This window comes from Bubalus bubalis, chromosome 5, assembly GCF_019923935.1.
Source record: "Bubalus bubalis isolate 160015118507 breed Murrah chromosome 5, NDDB_SH_1, whole genome shotgun sequence".
Lineage (NCBI taxonomy): Eukaryota > Metazoa > Chordata > Mammalia > Artiodactyla > Bovidae > Bubalus > Bubalus bubalis.
The window spans coordinates 40,883,376-40,901,316 of record NC_059161.1 but is presented as its reverse complement, the minus strand read 5'-3'; the positions used below and the strand labels follow the sequence as shown (position 1 = coordinate 40,901,316).

General features: G+C 42.6%; 1 protein-coding gene across 6 annotated transcripts in view; it reads left to right on the top strand.

Annotated features, from left to right (window-relative positions):
• Positions 1-17,602, top strand: part of FASLG (Fas ligand) — a 45,590-nt gene extending 27,988 nt beyond the window's left edge. For 4 of the 6 annotated variants that reach the window (XM_044943012.2, XM_044943010.2, XM_044943011.1 and 1 more), the window contains 4 exons: positions 9,337-10,094; positions 10,694-10,739; positions 15,050-15,106; positions 16,373-17,602. In XM_044943012.2, the coding sequence (XP_044798947.1) occupies positions 9,759-10,094; positions 10,694-10,739; positions 15,050-15,106; positions 16,373-16,767 (834 nt within the window). In that variant the 5' untranslated portion in view covers positions 9,337-9,758 and the 3' untranslated portion in view covers positions 16,768-17,602. The remainder of the gene's footprint in view (positions 1-9,336; positions 10,095-10,693; positions 10,740-15,049; positions 15,107-16,372) is intronic. The other 2 variants (XM_044943009.2, XM_044943008.2) reach the window with 1 other exon arrangement.
• Positions 17,603-17,941: the final 339 nt, after the last annotated feature.

Genomic DNA, 17,941 nt, shown 5'->3' with positions numbered 1-17,941 from the left:
TTATACCAGGCAAAGAAAATTAACAGACCATAGAAAATAAATTTAAAATAAGCATAAGAAATACCTTCCAAAAATATGAAGGTAAAATACCGACAACATTAATCAAGGAAAACAATTCAAAGAAGAACTGGTGGGAAATATTGGATTTGAAAAAAATGTTATAGTTGAAACAAAAATCTTAATGAATTTGTTAAATTTTAGAACAGATATAGCTGAAGAATGTATTGGATGTATTACTGAGCTGGAAGATATCTGAAAACTTCAAAGCATCAAGAAAGTAGATAAAAATTTTGAAAGAAATCTTACTTGCAAATCTTTGGGGGGAAAAAGTTAGATTTTGAAATGTATATCCAGCCAAATTACCATTTAAATACTAGTACAAAGGAACTGTAAGGATCCCTCACAACCCAGAATTAAAACTCTAGGCCTCAGGAACATGACGAAGGTGATGGTAGGGAATGGGACTATAGTTCACTCTCTCTTCTGTGAATTTACCTTATGTGGACTACTTCAATGGACTTCCTTGCCCTCTGGCTTCTGATTGAATTTGCCTAATGGGAAGCCCCAGCAGAAGAGAAGAATCTATCCTATTGTGGAAGTGAAGTGAAAGTCACTCAGTTGTATCCGACTCTCTGCAACCCCATGGACTGTATAGTCCATGGAATTCTCCAGGCCAGAATACTGGATTGGGTAGCCTTTCCCTTCTCCAGGGGATCTTCCCAACCCAGGGATCAAACCCAGGTCTTCTGCATTGCAGGAGGATTCTTTACCAGCTGAGCCACAAGGGAAGCTTGTGTAGTAGGACAGATATTTATTCTCCAAGTACACCTTGGACTGGCTGCAATTCTTGACTTGAAGTCACAAGTCCTATTAGGCTGTCTTCTCCATACAAGTCTGCCCTTCTTAGGTTCCAATAACTTATCATTCTTCTTAACTAGTGGTCATAACAACCCTGTTCCTTCTATTGATAAAAGAGTATACTGTTTTCTTTTTGATTTCCCTACATCTTACTTATATGGTTGTCCTTTTTGCTAAGCCCTTCTCAAGCTATGCTAATTTCTGTTCCATCTGTTTGCTGATGAGATTCTGATGATATAGTAGGAAACTTTATTGACAGAGTTATATATTAAAAACAAAACCTTAGAAAAACATCATACTTATTATGAGAAACTTTAGAACAGTCTCTCTGTGATTAGGGATAAGAGCTAGATACCCATAATAAAAATTACTGTTTTATATAGTTCTTGAGGTTTGGGACAATCCAAAAAGAAAAGTAAAAGAATGAGGCATAGAATTAGAAAGGGAGATTAGAATTTACCATTTTATCCACTAATAATGTTATGTTAATAGGAAAGAAAACCCCAGGAGTCTATAGGCACACTATCGGAAATAAAGAGAGTTCCATAAGTTTACAAGAGTCTAAATTATTACAGAATGAAGAGCATTTATTTAAATCAGTTAGAGTCATTTGCAACTATGAATGACTACGAACAAAGCTAGTAAGGTGATGGAATTCCAGATGAGCTATTTCAAATCCTAAAAGATGATGCTGTGAAAGTGCTGCACTCAATATGCCAGCAAATTTGGAAAACTCAGCAGTGGCCACAGGACTGGAAAAGGTCAGTTTTCATTCCAATCCCAAAGGAAGACAATGCCAAAGAATGTTCAAACTACCACACAATTGCATTCATCTCACACACTAGCAAAGTAATGCTCAAAATTCTCCAAGCCAGGCTTCAACAGTAAGTGAACTGTGAACTTCCAGATGTTCAACCTGGATTTAGAAAAGGCAGAGGAACCAGAGATCAAATTGCCAACATCCATTGGATCATGGAAAAAGCAAGAGAGTTCCAGAAAAACATCTACTTCTGCTTTATTGACCATGCCAAAGCCTTTAACTGTGTGGATCACAACAAACTGTGGAAAATTCTTAAAGAGATGGGAATACCAGATGACCAGACCTGCTTCCTGTGAAATCTGTATGCAGGTCAGGAAGCAACAGTTAGAACTGGACGTGGAACAACAGACTGGTTCCAAATTGGGAAAGGAGTGTGTCATGGCTGTATATTTTCACCCTTATTATTTAACTTATTTGCAGAGGACATCATGCGAAATGCCAGGCTAGATGAAGCACAAGCTGTAATCAAGAGAGCTGGAGAAATATTAATACCTCAGATATGCAGATGACACCACCCTTAGGGAAGAAAGCAAAGAACTAAAGAGCCTCTTGATGAAAGTGAAAGAGGAGAGTGAAAAAGTTGGCTTAAAACTCAGCATTCAAAAAACGAAGATCATGGCATCTGGTCCCATCACTTCATGGCAAATAGATGGGGAAACAATGGAAACAGTGACAGACTGCATTTTAGGGGGCTCCAAAATCACTGCAGTTGGTGACTGCAGCCATGAAATTAAAAGATGCTTACTCCTTGGAAGAAAAGCTATGACCAACCTAGACAGCATATCAAAAAGCAGAGACATTACTTTGCCAACAAAGGTCTGTCTAGTCAAAGCTAGGGTTTTTCCAATGGTCATGTATGGATGTGAGAGTTGGACTATAAAGAAAGCTGAGCACTGAAGAATTGATGCTTTTGAACTGTGGTGTTGAAGAAGACTCTTGAGAGTCTCTTGGACTTCACTGAGATCCAACCAGTCAATCCTAAAGGAAATGAGTCCTGGATATTCAATGGAAGGACTGATGCTGAAGCTGAAGCTCCAATACTTTGGCCACCTGATGTGAAGAACTGACTCCTTGGAAAAGACTCTGATACTAGGAAATATTAAGGCAGGAGGAGAAGGGGATGACAGAGGATGAGATGGTTGGATGGCATCACTGACTCAATGGACATGAGTTTGAGTTAGCTCTGGGAGTTGATGATGGACAGGGAATCTGGCGTGCTATAGTCCATTGGGTCACAAAGAGTCGTACACAACTGAGTGACTGAACTGACTGACTGACTGGACTATAGCCCACCAGGCTTATCTGTCCATGGGGATTCTCCAGACATGAATAATGGAGTGGGTTGCTGTATCCTCCTCTAGGGGATCTTTACAACCTAGGGATCAAACCCAGGTCTCCCGCATTGCAGGTGGATTCTTTATTGTCTGAGCCACCAGGGAAGCCCATGAAGGGGATTAGTGCCCTAATGAGAGCCAGAGGAAATCTTGCTTCCTCTTTCCACCCTATGAGGATACAATGAGAAGTCAGCCATGTGCAATGCAGAAGCTACAGTCTTTTAATGACTTAATCTTGGAAGTGCTATCCCAACACTTGTGCTTTATTCTATTTGAAGTGGGTCAGCAGGTCCAGTCCACATGTAATGGGAGGGATTTATGAAAAAGTGTGAATGCCAGGAGGTGGAGGATCATTGGGGTTATGTAGAGGTTGCTTACCACAGAATCTAAAAATACCCCAGAAAATGATGTATATTATCACAACAAAATTACAAAATATCAAGCAATTAATCTAAGAAAGAATGGATAAGACCGTCCTGGAGAAAAATTTTGAAAGCCATAAAGGACAGATGAAAAGCTGTCGATAGGGCAAAAACATCGTAAAGAAAACGCTTCGCCTAAATTTGTGTAATTACAGTAAAAAGAGTCCAGTAGAACATTTTAAGACCATGCTAGTTTTCTTTTCTAAAGCAGAGACATTACTTTGCCAACAAAGGTCTGTCTAGTCAAGGCTATGGTTTTTCCAGTAGTCATGCATAGATGTGAGAGTTGGACTGTGAAGAAAGCTGAGTGCCGAAGAATTGATGCTTTTGAACTGTAGTGTTGAAGACTCTTGGGAGTCCCTTGGACTGCAAGGAGATCCAACCAGTCCATTCTAAAGGAGATCAGTCCTGGGTGTTCTTTGGAAGGACTGATGCTAAAGTTGAAACTCCAGTACTTTGGCCACCTCATGCGAAGAGTTGATTCATTGGAAAAGACTCTGATGCTGGGAGGGATTGGGGGCAGGAGGAGAAGGGGACAACGGAGGATGAGATGGCTGGATGGCAACACTGACTCGATGGACGTGAGTTTGAGTGAACATGAGTTGGTGATGGACAGGGAGGCCTGGCGTGCTGCAATTCATGGGGTCACAAAGAGTCGGACACAACTGAGTGACTGAACTGAACTAACTGAACTGAATAGATATAGGACAGATAAAATATACTCAAGTTTTTTTTGAAAAAGAGGATCAAAGAGGGAAAATTTTGCCATACTAGCCTCAAGACATTTTATAAAGCTATAATTTTGAAAACTGTGTGACACTAGTACTGGAATAGAGAAAGAAATCAACGAGACAAAGATAAGAGCCCAGAAAAAGACCCAACTCTAGGTACAGACTTCATATATGATAAATATACTGTGATTCACTGGGAGAAAAGATGGATTATGTTAAGAAAACTGATTCACATGTGGAGAAAAACAAAGATGAACTCATGCACATCTCTTTAAATCTCTCTGACTGGCAATCCTACCTGCTGAAAGAAATCACCAACTCTGAGTCTTTCTGCTCCATCCATCCTCAACAAACCCTGGTTCCAGAATCAGAGATGCAGGTAGGAGGGGGAAGGTGAGAAGGAAAGAAACTCTTCAATTTGGATGAGCTGCCAGCCTGCTGGCTCTTTGATTTATTTATTCAGTGCATCTCCCAAGAGCAAATACACAATTTTTTCCCTGTAGTGATCACAGAGTTAACATCTATTTGTAAAAGATTATTTTTGCTAATTCATAAGGTTCTGGTAGAACCCCAAACTATGATAGGCCCCTGTCATTGTTTGTCAGGGTGTTTATTTTGCTAGGAACTTTTCCAACCTGTGATGCTTGGGGTAGCATTATCAAAGAGTGACACCCAGGTTTAAGACTGCTCCCTTTGTCTCTTTTTCAGTTCAGAGTTCTCTCTAGGGTTGGAGGGCATTGGGGTTTGGGGGCAGATATTAGGATTCTGACTGTGCCTACCACAGAATGAATCAAGAAGCAGGACAGAGGAAAATGTGAAACTACAGCATAATTCCTATTGAATAAGTCTAGAATTTTCTGTGGGAGTTTGAGATAGAAAAGCAGCATGTGGGGCTGGTGCACTGGGACGATCCAGAGGGATGGAATGGGGAGGGAGGAGGAAGGAGGGTTCAGGATGGGGAACACATGTATACCTGTGGCGGATTCATTTTGATATTTGGCAAAACTAATACAATTATGTAAAGTTTAAAAATAAAATTAAAAAAAAAAAAGAAAAAGAAAAGCAGCATGGTCTTAGCCTGAAACAGAAATCCATTGGTGCATCTGTTCACTCGTAGCATCTCTCAGGATACTGGACGCCAGACATTGACTTGTAGTTTCTGCTGCCGTCTCTCCTCTCTCCCCTGTCTTTTATTCTTAGTGAAAGAAGGTAAATTACATTAAGTCTACAGTCAGATAATTTGTGGGAAGATACACTATATTTTCCCACAAATACAACAAGAACAGTAACATTTATTGAGTGCTTACTTTTATGTTGAGGACTGTTTTAAGTGTATCAAATGCTGTGGCTCAGTTAATTCCCATATTGCTCTGTGAAATAGGTATTATTATAATCACGCCCATTTTTATAGATGAGAAAACTGTGGTGCAGAGGAGGGAAAGTGACCTGTCCAGCTCACATAACTAACAAGTGCAAAAGCTGGGATTTGAACCCAGGAAGTCTCACATCAGAAGCACACAATCCTAACCATTTTTCTAGTCTCCCCATCCAGGATATGGGGGGTTTTTTCCATTGATTTGAATCTTTGCCATTCTCAGGAAAATTTTTATAGTTTAAAAATATGATTCTATACAACTGCTCTTAAGGATTACTTCAGGATACTTTAAGGGTTGTGTTTTGGTTGTACATAAGGTGGAATTCTTAAAATTATGTTTTTTTGATTATTAATTATAAACTTACTATTTTTTTTCTTTTTTGTTTGCCTATGAATAAACCCATATGTGAATTTAAAAGCATGTTAACTCTGCCCGCCTGTAAAAGGGTGAGAACACTGTGCCATGTTAGGAAAATTAAAATGGAGGAAGTCTTGTTTAGGCTTCAGAAGCAGAACAGGCTTCTGACCGGCTTCTCACCTGCCTGGACACTGCTCGGATTCCATGCCTGCCTGCATGCACAGCAAGTAAGGCAGCACTTTAGATAAGAAAGGGAGCAGGTCTTGGAATTCTCGAGCCCCTGAGGGTCAACAAAACCTACCCTGGGGCCCAAGAAAATCCTAAAATGCACAAGGTGAAACAGTCGCTCAGTTGTGTCCGACTCTTTGCGACCCCATGGACTGCAGCCCACCAGGCCTCCCTGTCCATCACCAACTCTTGGAGTTTGCTCAAACTCATGTCCATTGAATTGGTGATGCTATCCAACTATCTCATCCTCTGTCATCCCCTTCTCCTCTTGCCGTCAATCTTTCCCAGCATCAGGGTCTTTTCAAATGAGTCAGTTCTTCGCGTCAGGTGGTCAAAAGATTGGAGTTTCAGCTTCAGCATCAGTCCTTCCAATGAATATTCAGGACTGATCTCCTTTACGATGGACTGGTTTGATCTCCTTGGTGTCCAAGGGGCTCTCAAGAGTCTCCTCCAACACGACAGTTCAAAAGTTACGAAAACCATAGCTACATTTTTAAGTGCAAATTGATGATGGTTATCAGTTTGCAACCTGGGATTATAAGTGGGAGCCCTTGAAACTGCAATTTGGAGTCTCACCCATGGGATGGACGCACTACCCATGACCCTTTCCCAATTGGGACTCCAGATTGCTGTTAATGAGGGACTTCCCAGCACTGTTCAAGTCTGGATATAGGTCAGCCCAGTTTGGTGATTATATGCTGTTATTTTTCTCTATTGTTTCTATTTCTCTCCTTTTAATTATTATATATTGAAATTAAGTCAAATGATCTCTTTTGTTATTTTGTTGTTGTTATTCAGTCGGGTCTTCCTTTTTGTGACCCCATGGACTGCAATACGCCAGGCTCCTCTGTCCTCCACTCTCTCCTGGAGTTTGCTCAAATTCATGTCCACTGAGTCAGTGATGCTGTCTAACCATCTCATCCTCTACCGTCCTCTTCTCCTTTTGCCTTCCATCTTTCCCAGCATCCAGGTCTTTTCTAATCAGCCAACTCTTCACATCAGGTGGCCAAAGTATTGGATCTTCAGCATCAGTCCTTCCAATGAATATTCAGGGTTGATTCCTTTAGGATTGATTGGTTTGATCTCTTTGCAGTCCAAGGGACTCTCAAGAGTCTTCTCCAGTATCACAATTTGAAAGTATTAATTCTTCAACTCAGCCTTCTTTATGACCCAACTCTCACATCTGTACATGACTACTAGAAAAACCATATCTTTGACTATATGGACCTTTGTTGGCAAAATAATATCTCTGCTTTCTAATATGCTGTCTAAGTTTGTCATTGATTTCCTTCAAAGGAGCAAGGGTTTTTTAATTTTATGGCTGCAATCACTGTCTGCAGTGATTTTGGAGCCCAAGAAAATAAAATCTGTCACTGTTTCCACTTTTTCCCTTTCTATTTGTCATGAAGTGATGGGACTGGATGCCATGGTCTTAGTTTTTGAATGTTGAGTTTTAAGCCAGTTTTTTCACTCTCCTCTTTCACCCTCACCAAGAGGCTCTTTAGTTCCTCTTCACTTTCTTCCATTAGAGTGGTATCATCTGCATATCTGAGGTTATTGATATTTCTCCTGGCAATCTTGATTCCACCTTACGATTCCTCCAGCCTGGCATTTTGCACAATGTATTCTGCATATAAGGTGACAATATACAGCCTTGTCATACTCCTTTCCTAATTTTGAATCAGTCAGTTGTTCCATGTCTGGTTCTAACTATTACTTCTTGACCTGCCTACAGGTTTCTCAGGAGGCAGGTAAGGTGGTCTGGTATTCCCATCTCTTTAAGAATTTTCCAATTTGTTGAAATTCACACAGTCAAAAGCTTTAGGGTAGTCAATGAAGCAGAAATAGATGTTTTTCTGAAACTCCCTTGCTTTCTCCATAATCCAGCAAATGTTGACAACCATAACAGAGGTAGCAGACAGAGATGCCTAAAGGGCCCAGGAAGGCCATTTCTCACAGTGAGGTTCATGGGAAACAGTGGAGGCTGTGCAAGCCAGGCAGCCTGGCACACCCATGTCCTGTCCTTGAGAGCTTCAGCAGTGGCCCAAGTCCAGCTGACTGGGTTTGCAGACAGGGCCTCCAGACTGCCCAATATTCTAGTGTTTCAAAACCCAATATGACTATAACATATATGGACTATCCCAATTTTTCTGAATGGCCTACACAACAAAAATTTATTTTCTCAGTTCTGGGTGATAGAAGTCCATGATCAAAGTGTTGGTAGGGCTGGTTTCTCCTGAGTCCTCTTTTCTTGGTTTACAGATAACCACCTTCTTGCTGTGTACTCACTTGGCCTTTTGTCTGTACACATGCATCCCTTCTGTCTCTACCGCTTCTTCTTCTTTTTTCAAGAAGTATTTATTTATTTTTGGCTATGCTGGGTCCTTGTCCGTGCATGGGCTTTCTCTAGTTGTAGACAAGCATGGGCTTCTCATTGCCGCGACTTCTCTCATTGTAAAGCATGGGCTCTAGGGCACGTGGGTTCAGTAGATGCAGCTCTAGGGCTTAGTTGCCCCATGGCATGTGGGATCTTCCTAGAGCAAGAATGGAAGATGTGTCCCCTGTATTGCAAGGCAGATTCCCAACCACTGGACCACAAAGGGAGCCCTCTACCTCTTCTTATAAGGACATTAATCATGTTGGATTAGGGTCCCACTCAGACTACCTCATTTAACCTTAATTACACCTTAAAGGCATTATCTCCAAGTACAGTTACACTGGGGATTGGGATTCGGTGCTTACACTTTGGAAGAACACTATTCAGTCATAACAGCAGTCCAATGTGAGTCTCAACAGTAATCTTTTGCCCCAGGCATCTGTGGTTGGTTTATCTTGTGATACTTAAAGTATCGCAATGCCTATTGCTTTTCTGGTCTGAGTTGTAGGTTCAGCAAAACAGAGATGAATGTCTGCAGTATGGACTATCCCATTTTTTGAGGAGGACAGTAAATAGAAATAAACAACATTGTAAGGCACAAGCAAAGCAAGTCTGAGGACTCTGTGAGGCATATGGGCCACTGGTTTGCAATCTCTGATCTATTATAGAGTAGGCGGGCATGTTGTAACCTGTAAACTATGGTGCTTTGCTGTGTCAGGGTAAACAGTACTTGGGTGTGGGGGAGGGATGGCAGGAAGGGGTGATTCCCTCCTGCCAAATGTAAGACACAGAAGTGACTCCTCTGGCTGTGACTCGGTGCTTTCGCCCCACAGGCCACTCTCCTTGTAGCTGAACAACGGCTGGAGCCCACAGAGCTGCTCTGACGCTACCCCCTTTCTCAGGGCCTGAGGACAACGAGCCCACCCTCCCAGCCTTTGAGGGAGCAGGGCAGCAGCGATTGGGGTTTTGAAAGCTTTCATCATAAAGTTGTGGGCGGAAACTTCCCGGGGGGTTTGCTCTGAGCTTCTTGAGGCTTCTCAGGGTCAGATGCAGAGTGAGTGGGTGTCTCTTTGAGAAGCCGAAAGAGAACGAAAGAGAGGTGTTTCCCTTGGTTCTGGAAACTCTATAAAGAGAGAACCGGCTTCCTTCTCTTGAGCAGTCAGAAACAGGAGTCTGGCCTTTGACACCTGGGCCTCCACACAACTGAGGAAGAGGAAAACCCTTGGCTGGGGGCTGGCTTGAGGCACTGGATGCCATGCAGCAGCCCTTGAATTACCCATACCCCCCAATCTTCTGGGTGGACAGCAGTGCCAGCTCCCCGTGGGCCTCTCCAGGATCAGTCTTCCCCTGTCCGTCCTCAGTGCCGGGAAGGCCGGGGCAAAGGAGGCCACCACCACCGCCACCCCCAACACTACCGCCACCGCCACCCCTGCCTCCACTACCACCACCACCTCTGAAGAAGAGGAGGGACCACAACACAGGCCTGTGTCTCCTTGTGATGTTTTTCATGGTTCTGGTGGCCCTGGTTGGATTGGGGCTGGGGATATTTCAGCTCTTCCATCTACAGAAGGAGTTGGCTGAACTCAGAGAGGTAAGCTGCCTGGGGGATTGCCGCGCCCTGAAGGTGCGGGGGTGGGGGATGGGGTGAAACTGCCCTGCTGAAGTGGGGGAGGAGGGCAACAGGAATCCACATGGACCACACTTGGCTTGCAGCATACTTCTCAATCCTTTCTTCCTGTCTTAGAAATGAATCACACTAGCCATCCTATTCCACCTACAGAGAAATGGGGGCTCAAATGGGTGGAAGGAATATTTTCTATCTTGGGAGGGATCAGGATCAAATTAGGACTGGCAGTTACCAGTTCTTCCTTTCTCAGTTGGCTGATCATCTGAGAAAGGAAGACCTTTACTACCTACCTCATACTTGATTCAAGAAAGAAAAGGAATTTGGCATCTGAGAAGTGAATTTGTTCAAATGCACAAACTAAATTTCCTTGGAAGTGCTTAAAAGTATTAGAACTATTTCAAATCGCAAAACTGAGGCATGGACAGGCACAATTGCTTGGCCACAGTCTGAGTTAGGAGAGGTTCTGCGTGCTTAGATTTCCTTTCCAGTGCTTAGTTTATTTGACAGTTCTTCCTTTGCTTAAAGAGCTTCATAGTTATTATATATCTTTTCTCTTTTGCCAGTCCACTAGCCAAAGGCATACAGCATCATCTTTGGAGAAGCAAATAGGTGAGTTTTTTTATGCTTGCACATTGAGTTTCTAAAAACAGTCCTCAGCACCGAGCCATGTTGGAGGAGTACCTTGAATTCCATCTTATTCTTGGGCACATATAGACTATGGAAGAGAAATCCTAACCAATTCCGAAATCTCATGTCATTTTGGTTCTTGAAACCGCCCTAAAATATGAAGTGAGTTTAACTGTTCAAAATTAGTTTAGTTAAGTATCACAAAAAAATTCAAAACTAATTTCTGCTTGAATTTGGAAAGAGAAACACACGTGTACAACCCTGGACCTTTGCCCCCACAAGGAGCTGGCTCCAGGCCTGCCCCCTCCCTCAGGCCTCCTGATTCCCATGCACAGGGCGGCGGCTATAGCTCCTCAGGAGAGAAGGGGAGGTGCAGGCAGACACAGCTGTTGCTGGGAAAGATCCTTGTTCTCCTATTTAAACTCTATAAGAGATTACTTAAGAGTCAGACCTGATTTAAAATTTTAATAGGTTATATTTAAGCTTTTAAAGAGTGGGCAAGCAGTCATCCACATTAGGGTGGTTCTTTTGCAGCCGCTGGAAAGCTTGAAGGAAAACGTTAGGCATTTTTCAGAGGGTAGTCCACTTCACTTGGAGACAATCATGCACTATTTTTGATAATAAAGGGAAATCCTCTGTGTGAGATCCAGGACAGGAAGATCACAATGTTGAACGTCGGCCTCTTAAAGTTTCAGGACATAGTTTGGGAAACTGTGGATTTAGAATACTCATTAAACTAAGATGGAAAGGAGCTTAGAGAACATCCAGTCCAGTCATCTCACCTTTCAGAAGAGAAACAAAACACCAGACGGATTAGTAATGTGCCCAAGACCTCTGGGCACAGAGGCTGGAATGGGGCTGAGAAGGAATTCAGGCTCCTGATGCCTTGTCACCTCCAGCTCTTCCCAGTACGTGCTCTGGCCCTGTGACACAGGGAAACTCCTACTCCTATCTGTCTCTGATGGCCATGGAATGAGAAATAAAGATGACAGGCAAGATGCCTCTGCAAAGAGAAGATAGCATTGGTCATCTAGTCAGGGAAGCCTGCTCCAAATTCTCAGGCTGTGCCTGAGAAACCCAAGTCACCCTATTGCCCTAGAAGATAGGCTCTTGTAGGAGGTATTGGTAAGGTCCTCTGGTTTCTAATTCTGGGTATGAACCTGTAAAGAGAAATTCCAGATGTACCCAAGCAGAGTACAAATGTTCGTTAGAAGAATAAAGCTTCTGGAGGATTTCTAATATAAAATAGCTTTGAAGATCAGTGAAATGTGGCCGGTAAAATGGGTACCAAATTACTCATCTTTCAACACTCTCTAGAGTCCTTTTAGTGACTAAAAATCAAGTTAGCAGATGAGTCAGGTCAACCTGTCCCAATAACAAGTATTAAGTATCTTCCTTAGGCCAAACCAGATGGGCCAGAAATTGGTGTGTTATCACATAGAAATCAAATTAGCAGCTCTACTAATGAGATAAGAGATGCAAATTTTAAAAAGGGGGATACCTAGGTTGACCCATCTAATTAGTGAAGTTTAAAAAAATAAAGCCCAATTGGCAAAAAATGTGAGTGAAAAGGGTCTGCTTAGTGACAGTCAGTGGGCATGTAAATTGCTGCTGCTGCTAAGTCACATCAGTCGTGTCCGACTCTGTGTGACCCCATAGACGGCAGCCCACCAGGCTCCCCCGTCCCTGGGGTTCTCCAGGCAAGAACACTGGAGTGGGTTGCCATTTCCTTCTCCAATGCATGAACGTGAGAAGTGAAAGTGAAGTCGCTCAGTCGTGTCCGACTCTTACCGACCCCATGGACTGCAGCCTACCAGGCTCCTCCGTCCATGGGATATTCCAGGCAAGAGTACTGGAGTGGGGTGCCACTGCCTTCTCCACTATACCTTCTCTAAAGAGCAGTTGGGAAAAATGTATCAAAGGATTAATACGGTTAATTTACCTTGTAATCTCATCACTAAAGCTATCTAAAGAAAATAAAATGTGTCTGAAAATTTATAATAAGGATGTTCACCACTTTCTTAGAAGACTATTTCTAATAAACCATTTAGGAGAAAGTTAAATGCCACTCAATAGGAAATTAGTTAAACACATTACAGTGTATTCACACAAGAGCATAACATGCAGCAACTAAAGCTGTATACTAGAAGGACATTTAATGTCATAGAGATTGTCCATATTGTTAGATAAAAAGACAAGTTACAAAACAGTGTATTTAGTTTTATATTCCCTCTTTAAATACATATACATATTTTCATATTCTTAGTAAGCATCTAGAAGGACTTATACTCCAACAGGTTAACTGGGAGGTACTTACTACTGTAGATTATTTAAACTTTCTTATTTGGTTCACTGTCATTTTTCCACAGTTAACTCACTGAATCTTTTATTCATTCACAAAGGTTCTTGGAGTGCTTCCTGTATGCCAGGCTGGGTGTGGGTTAGTGGGTGATGGCAGAACAAGAGAGACAAGGGGCCTGCTCTCATGGAGCTCTTAGCATGCTAGAGAAGATAAACAAAAGCAAGAAAACAGACAACAGACTTTCAAGCTGTGCTAAATGCAACCTAATATAGAATGGTCTGGAAAGTCCCCTCTAAGGAGGTGTTGTTAATGTGGGTGTGTGTATGTGTGGCGGAGGGGCCAGGGGATGTGAGAGGCTGGGAAAAGCAGTCCAGCACTGAGAATATCATGTGCAAAGACCCTGGAACAGGAAACAGTCATCCTCAAAAGTGTAGGGTATATTTCTACTTTATTTATTCCAGCATTTATCCAGCAGATATTTTTATTGAGTACCTTCTATGAGACCAACACTGTGAGGGATATAAAGATAGACAGCATGTGGTTCTCTGTTCCATTTCCTGTCAGTTTATGGCTGAATGCCAGATAGCTGCACAGATGGTTTGTGGTATAGGAATGTAGAAGAGACTCAGTTTTGCCTTTCCTGTTCGCTAACACCTCACTCATGGTGTGTGGTCTTGGGCAGCTACAGAGGGAATGACTGCTCACATCATAGTCTCAGTTGATGGGAGCATCCGCACACCATATGGAGTTTTACAGGCTAACCGTGAGGAGCCTGCTGTGGATGAGCACTCTTCTATGCAACTTTCTTCAAAGTCTAAGTTAGCTGAATTCATTAGCCAAATGGTAGTGCTATTCCCCTGAAATATCTCAAGTCAGAGAAATAGTATCTATTTTGAGAACTGTTGTCTATTTTAAATCTTTCAGTTTAATTTAATGAACATGTACTGATTGCATGCCCTGGGTTAGAAACTGAGGTAATTACTCTGGTAGATTAAACATATAGTAAGGAATTTGCCATTTATTTGGAGGAGTAAGACCAGTCATACAGTTACCATTAAAAAAAAAAAGACGAGTCAGATGGACAAAATAGGGTGAAGCCAGAGTGCTTCCAGGTTTCAGTGGAGGGAAAAATCATATTTGATTAGAAAGGCTTGGGAAGGTTTTCCAGGAAAAGAGATATTTTAGATGGTGTTTGTAGTGTCAATAGGAATTTGACACAGAGATCAGTTTGGGAGGGCATTCCAGGCAGGAAGAATAGCACGGACAAAAGCACAGAGGCAGGGAGGCTGGGTGTGCTCAGAACTGTTGTGTGGCAATGTCCAGTGTGGGTGAGTGAGCCAGAGGAGGCTGGACAGATGGGCAGAGATCATGTGGTGGGGAACACCTGTGTGCAATTACATGTTTAATGAGGAGTCATTCGAGGTGTTTGAGACCTTAGAGGAATTAATCTGGGGCCAACTGTAGAATGCCACTGGGGAAGACCTGGTGGCCTGGACATTAGCAGTCTTCTTCAACCTTTGTCCTGTAGTCCTGAGGGCAGCAGAGCCAGAGACGCAAGAGCCCGGGATTTGGACTCAGGAGACCTGAGTGTTGGTCCCACTCTGACACTGAGTTAGTGGGTCTTCTTGGACAAGTCACCCAACTTCCAAGATCATTTTGGCATCTGTAAGGATTGCCACCTCAAAGGATTGTTGAGAGTTATAAATGCAGTAACTTATATGGCAGGATTTTATAAACCGACCTTTATATTGTTTTGTAATTTATAATTTATGCATGTCTATCTTAATTTGACTCCTTTTTACCTCTCTGTTTCTGAAATATAGGCTGCTATAAGTCCTGCAGTTTGGACTTGAATGATTAGTGTATGTTAGACTGTTGCCATTTATGCTTATAAAAATATCTTTTATTTAAATACCCTGTTTAGAGTCCCACAAAAAAGAAGAGTAGTTATGTCATTTTTACATGTATCTTTCATCTCTCTATAATACAGGTCACCCCAGTCCACCCTCTGAGAAAAAGGAACTGAAAAAAGCGGCTCATTTAACAGGTCTGTATCTGGAGGGCCATCTTGGGAAAGCCTTTGGCAGAAAGCAGAGTGGCTGGTTGGTTTCCGTGACTGTGCTCTGAGGGAGCTGATACTTTCCAGTGACAGTATTTGAAACCCAAGAGTAGTCACATCTTTCTAGTCACGTCAACACCACACACATGCACACACACACACACACACACACACACACACACACACAAAGGGCGGCTCTGGGCAAGGCCCTGCTCTAAACAGGAGAAATGGAGCTGCTTATGACATGATCCCTGCTCATAAGGAGCTCGCTCTCTTCACTCCCTCCAAGGACCCTTGGGGAATTTGGGACACAGGTCCAAGAGGTTAGAGCTGGGGAGATGGTGAACAGTGAATTATTTCAATATGTGTTTCCCTGGTTTTCTGGGAGAGCTTTACTCTGTCCATGAGCAGAAATAGGAGAAGGGAGGCCGGGTCCTGGCACATGTGGTCGTGCCGTGGAGTGACATGATTTGATAGCAAGACAGTGGGGGCACTGTCAGTGTGAAGTCCACCAATATCTGCAAAGTGGATGCATATCACAGAAAATGGCATGCTGCTGTCCCTGAAACTATGTCAGCAGAGGCTGTAAAATGATCCAGTTTAGATCAACAGATATTTCTTGAGCACATGCTTTGTGCCAAACCTGGGGCATGTGGAGTTGAATCACACATGGCACCTGCCTTCAAGGAGCTTACAATCTAATAGGGAAAGACATGAAAGGTATGAAAGCAATATTTTCAGCATTCTCTGCTTGAAGTAGGTATGTACACCATGCTGTGCAGATACAAAGGAAAGGGGATTTTTTCCCATACTGAAGAATCTTTCGTGTAGGTGAAGAGTTGGACTAGATGATTCCTAAGGTCCTTTCCAACTTTAGAACTTCAGAGTTCCTTGGATTTGACTTCTCCTCTCATGAAGAGACTCAAACTCTAGCAATTTGGATGCTAGTTCTGAACCTCTGTTCATAGAATCTCTGTTCCAGAGAGCTAAAATCATCCTAGTCTTTTCTCACTGCAGTTGGTTAGAAACATATGTTATTGTCCCAGTTGTGCGGATGATAAAATCGAGGGAGTCAATTTGATAAACGTGCTGAAGAAGTTCAGTAACAGGTCAGGTCTGACCCATCACCCAGTTCTCTGTCATTTAGGGAAAAAGCACTTGCTCAAGGAATGGTCCACAGTTTTGCCTTGAAAGCTTGGTCTGTGGGATACATGAGCATTCCTGGCTAAAAGCTCCTATCTGGTTTGATTTCAGGCAAGCTCAACTCAAGATCCATCCCTTTGGAATGGGAAGACACCTATGGAATTGCCCTGGTCTCTGGGGTGAAGTACAAGAAGGGCAGCCTTGTGATCAATGAAACTGGGCTGTATTTTGTGTATTCCAAAGTGTACTTCCGGGGTCAGTCCTGCAACAACCAGCCCCTGAGCCACAAGGTCTACTCCAGGAACTTTAGGTACCCCCAGGACATGGTGCTGATGGAGGGGAAGATGATGAACTACTGCACTTCTGGCAAGATGTGGGCCCGCAGCAGCTACCTGGGGGCTGTATTCAATCTCACCAGTGCTGACCATTTATATGTCAATGTATCTGAACTCTCTCTGGTCAGTTTTGAGGAATCTAAGACATTTTTTGGCTTATATAAACTCTAAGAAAAGCACTCTGGGATTCTCTCCATTATGATTCCTTGTTACAGGCCCTGAGAATATTGTCTTGAATGAGAGTTTTCTGAAGTCCACTTGAGGTCATGAGAGAAGACATGAACCAAGAGGATCTTGAGACCACAGAGTGCAGCAGGTCTACAGTTCCTTATCTCACCTAAGGTCCACAAACCAGACAGGAGGAGGACTATGAGCAATGAACATGAAACTCTGGGCTGCCATGTGGAGATGCAAGGGCAGGGAAAAGTGACTACCAGTTGCTTGTGTCAGCAACTACACTCGTCTTAAGTGGCCTAGTGCATTTGGACACATTGAAAATGGCACCTTTTAACTCACCTCTTGGGGTGGGTCTACTGTCTACCTCAGGGGAGGTTGTCTTTCATGTATATGGATGTGACATGAATGTATAAGGGATGGGAAAAGAGGACCAGGCTTGCATGATAAGCTAAAGAGACTGAAAGGCCAGCGTCCCACTGGCAGCATCTTTATTTCTAGGTGTACAGTCTGAGCCATCAGGTCATGTTAACAGAGAAGCAAAAGAAATCTTTTGGGAACTCAATACACTCCCTATACAGCATGTATATTTCCAGTGCAATTGTAGGGGTGTGTGTGTGTGTGTGTGTGTGTGACTGTGAGTGTGAGTATGTGACTAGAGGGTTACATAAGTAGAAAGAATGTGGAAACTGGGAAGGGCATGTTAGAATATGGGCTGCATTTGATGGTAGATTTTGAATGCTTTTTGGTAACCAACTCTAGTAGTCCTCAAAGCTCTTTGATTGTCAGTTATTAATGCTGTTTTCCCATAATATAACCATATTTATATGTATTTTGTACATTTTTAATGAAAAGAATACCCATAACAAAAACTATATTTTATAATATAGGTAGGCATTATAAGTGTTCTATTTGGAAATCACTAAGGTTTGTATCTTTTCCTTATTATTTCTTTTCTCCATGGCTTCCTCATTCATTATGACTTAAGCCCACTTAAAGAAGAATATACTAGTGTGAGAAGAGTTATGAGGCAGACCTTTGCATCTTTGCCAGGCTCTCCTCTCCTCACTATATTCTCTTTCCTTTCTTTCTCCTACTACCCAGAGTTTCCATTACCAATATTATTGCCAGTGTTAAGCTCACCTATTTCCCATAGATTTGATGACAGTTT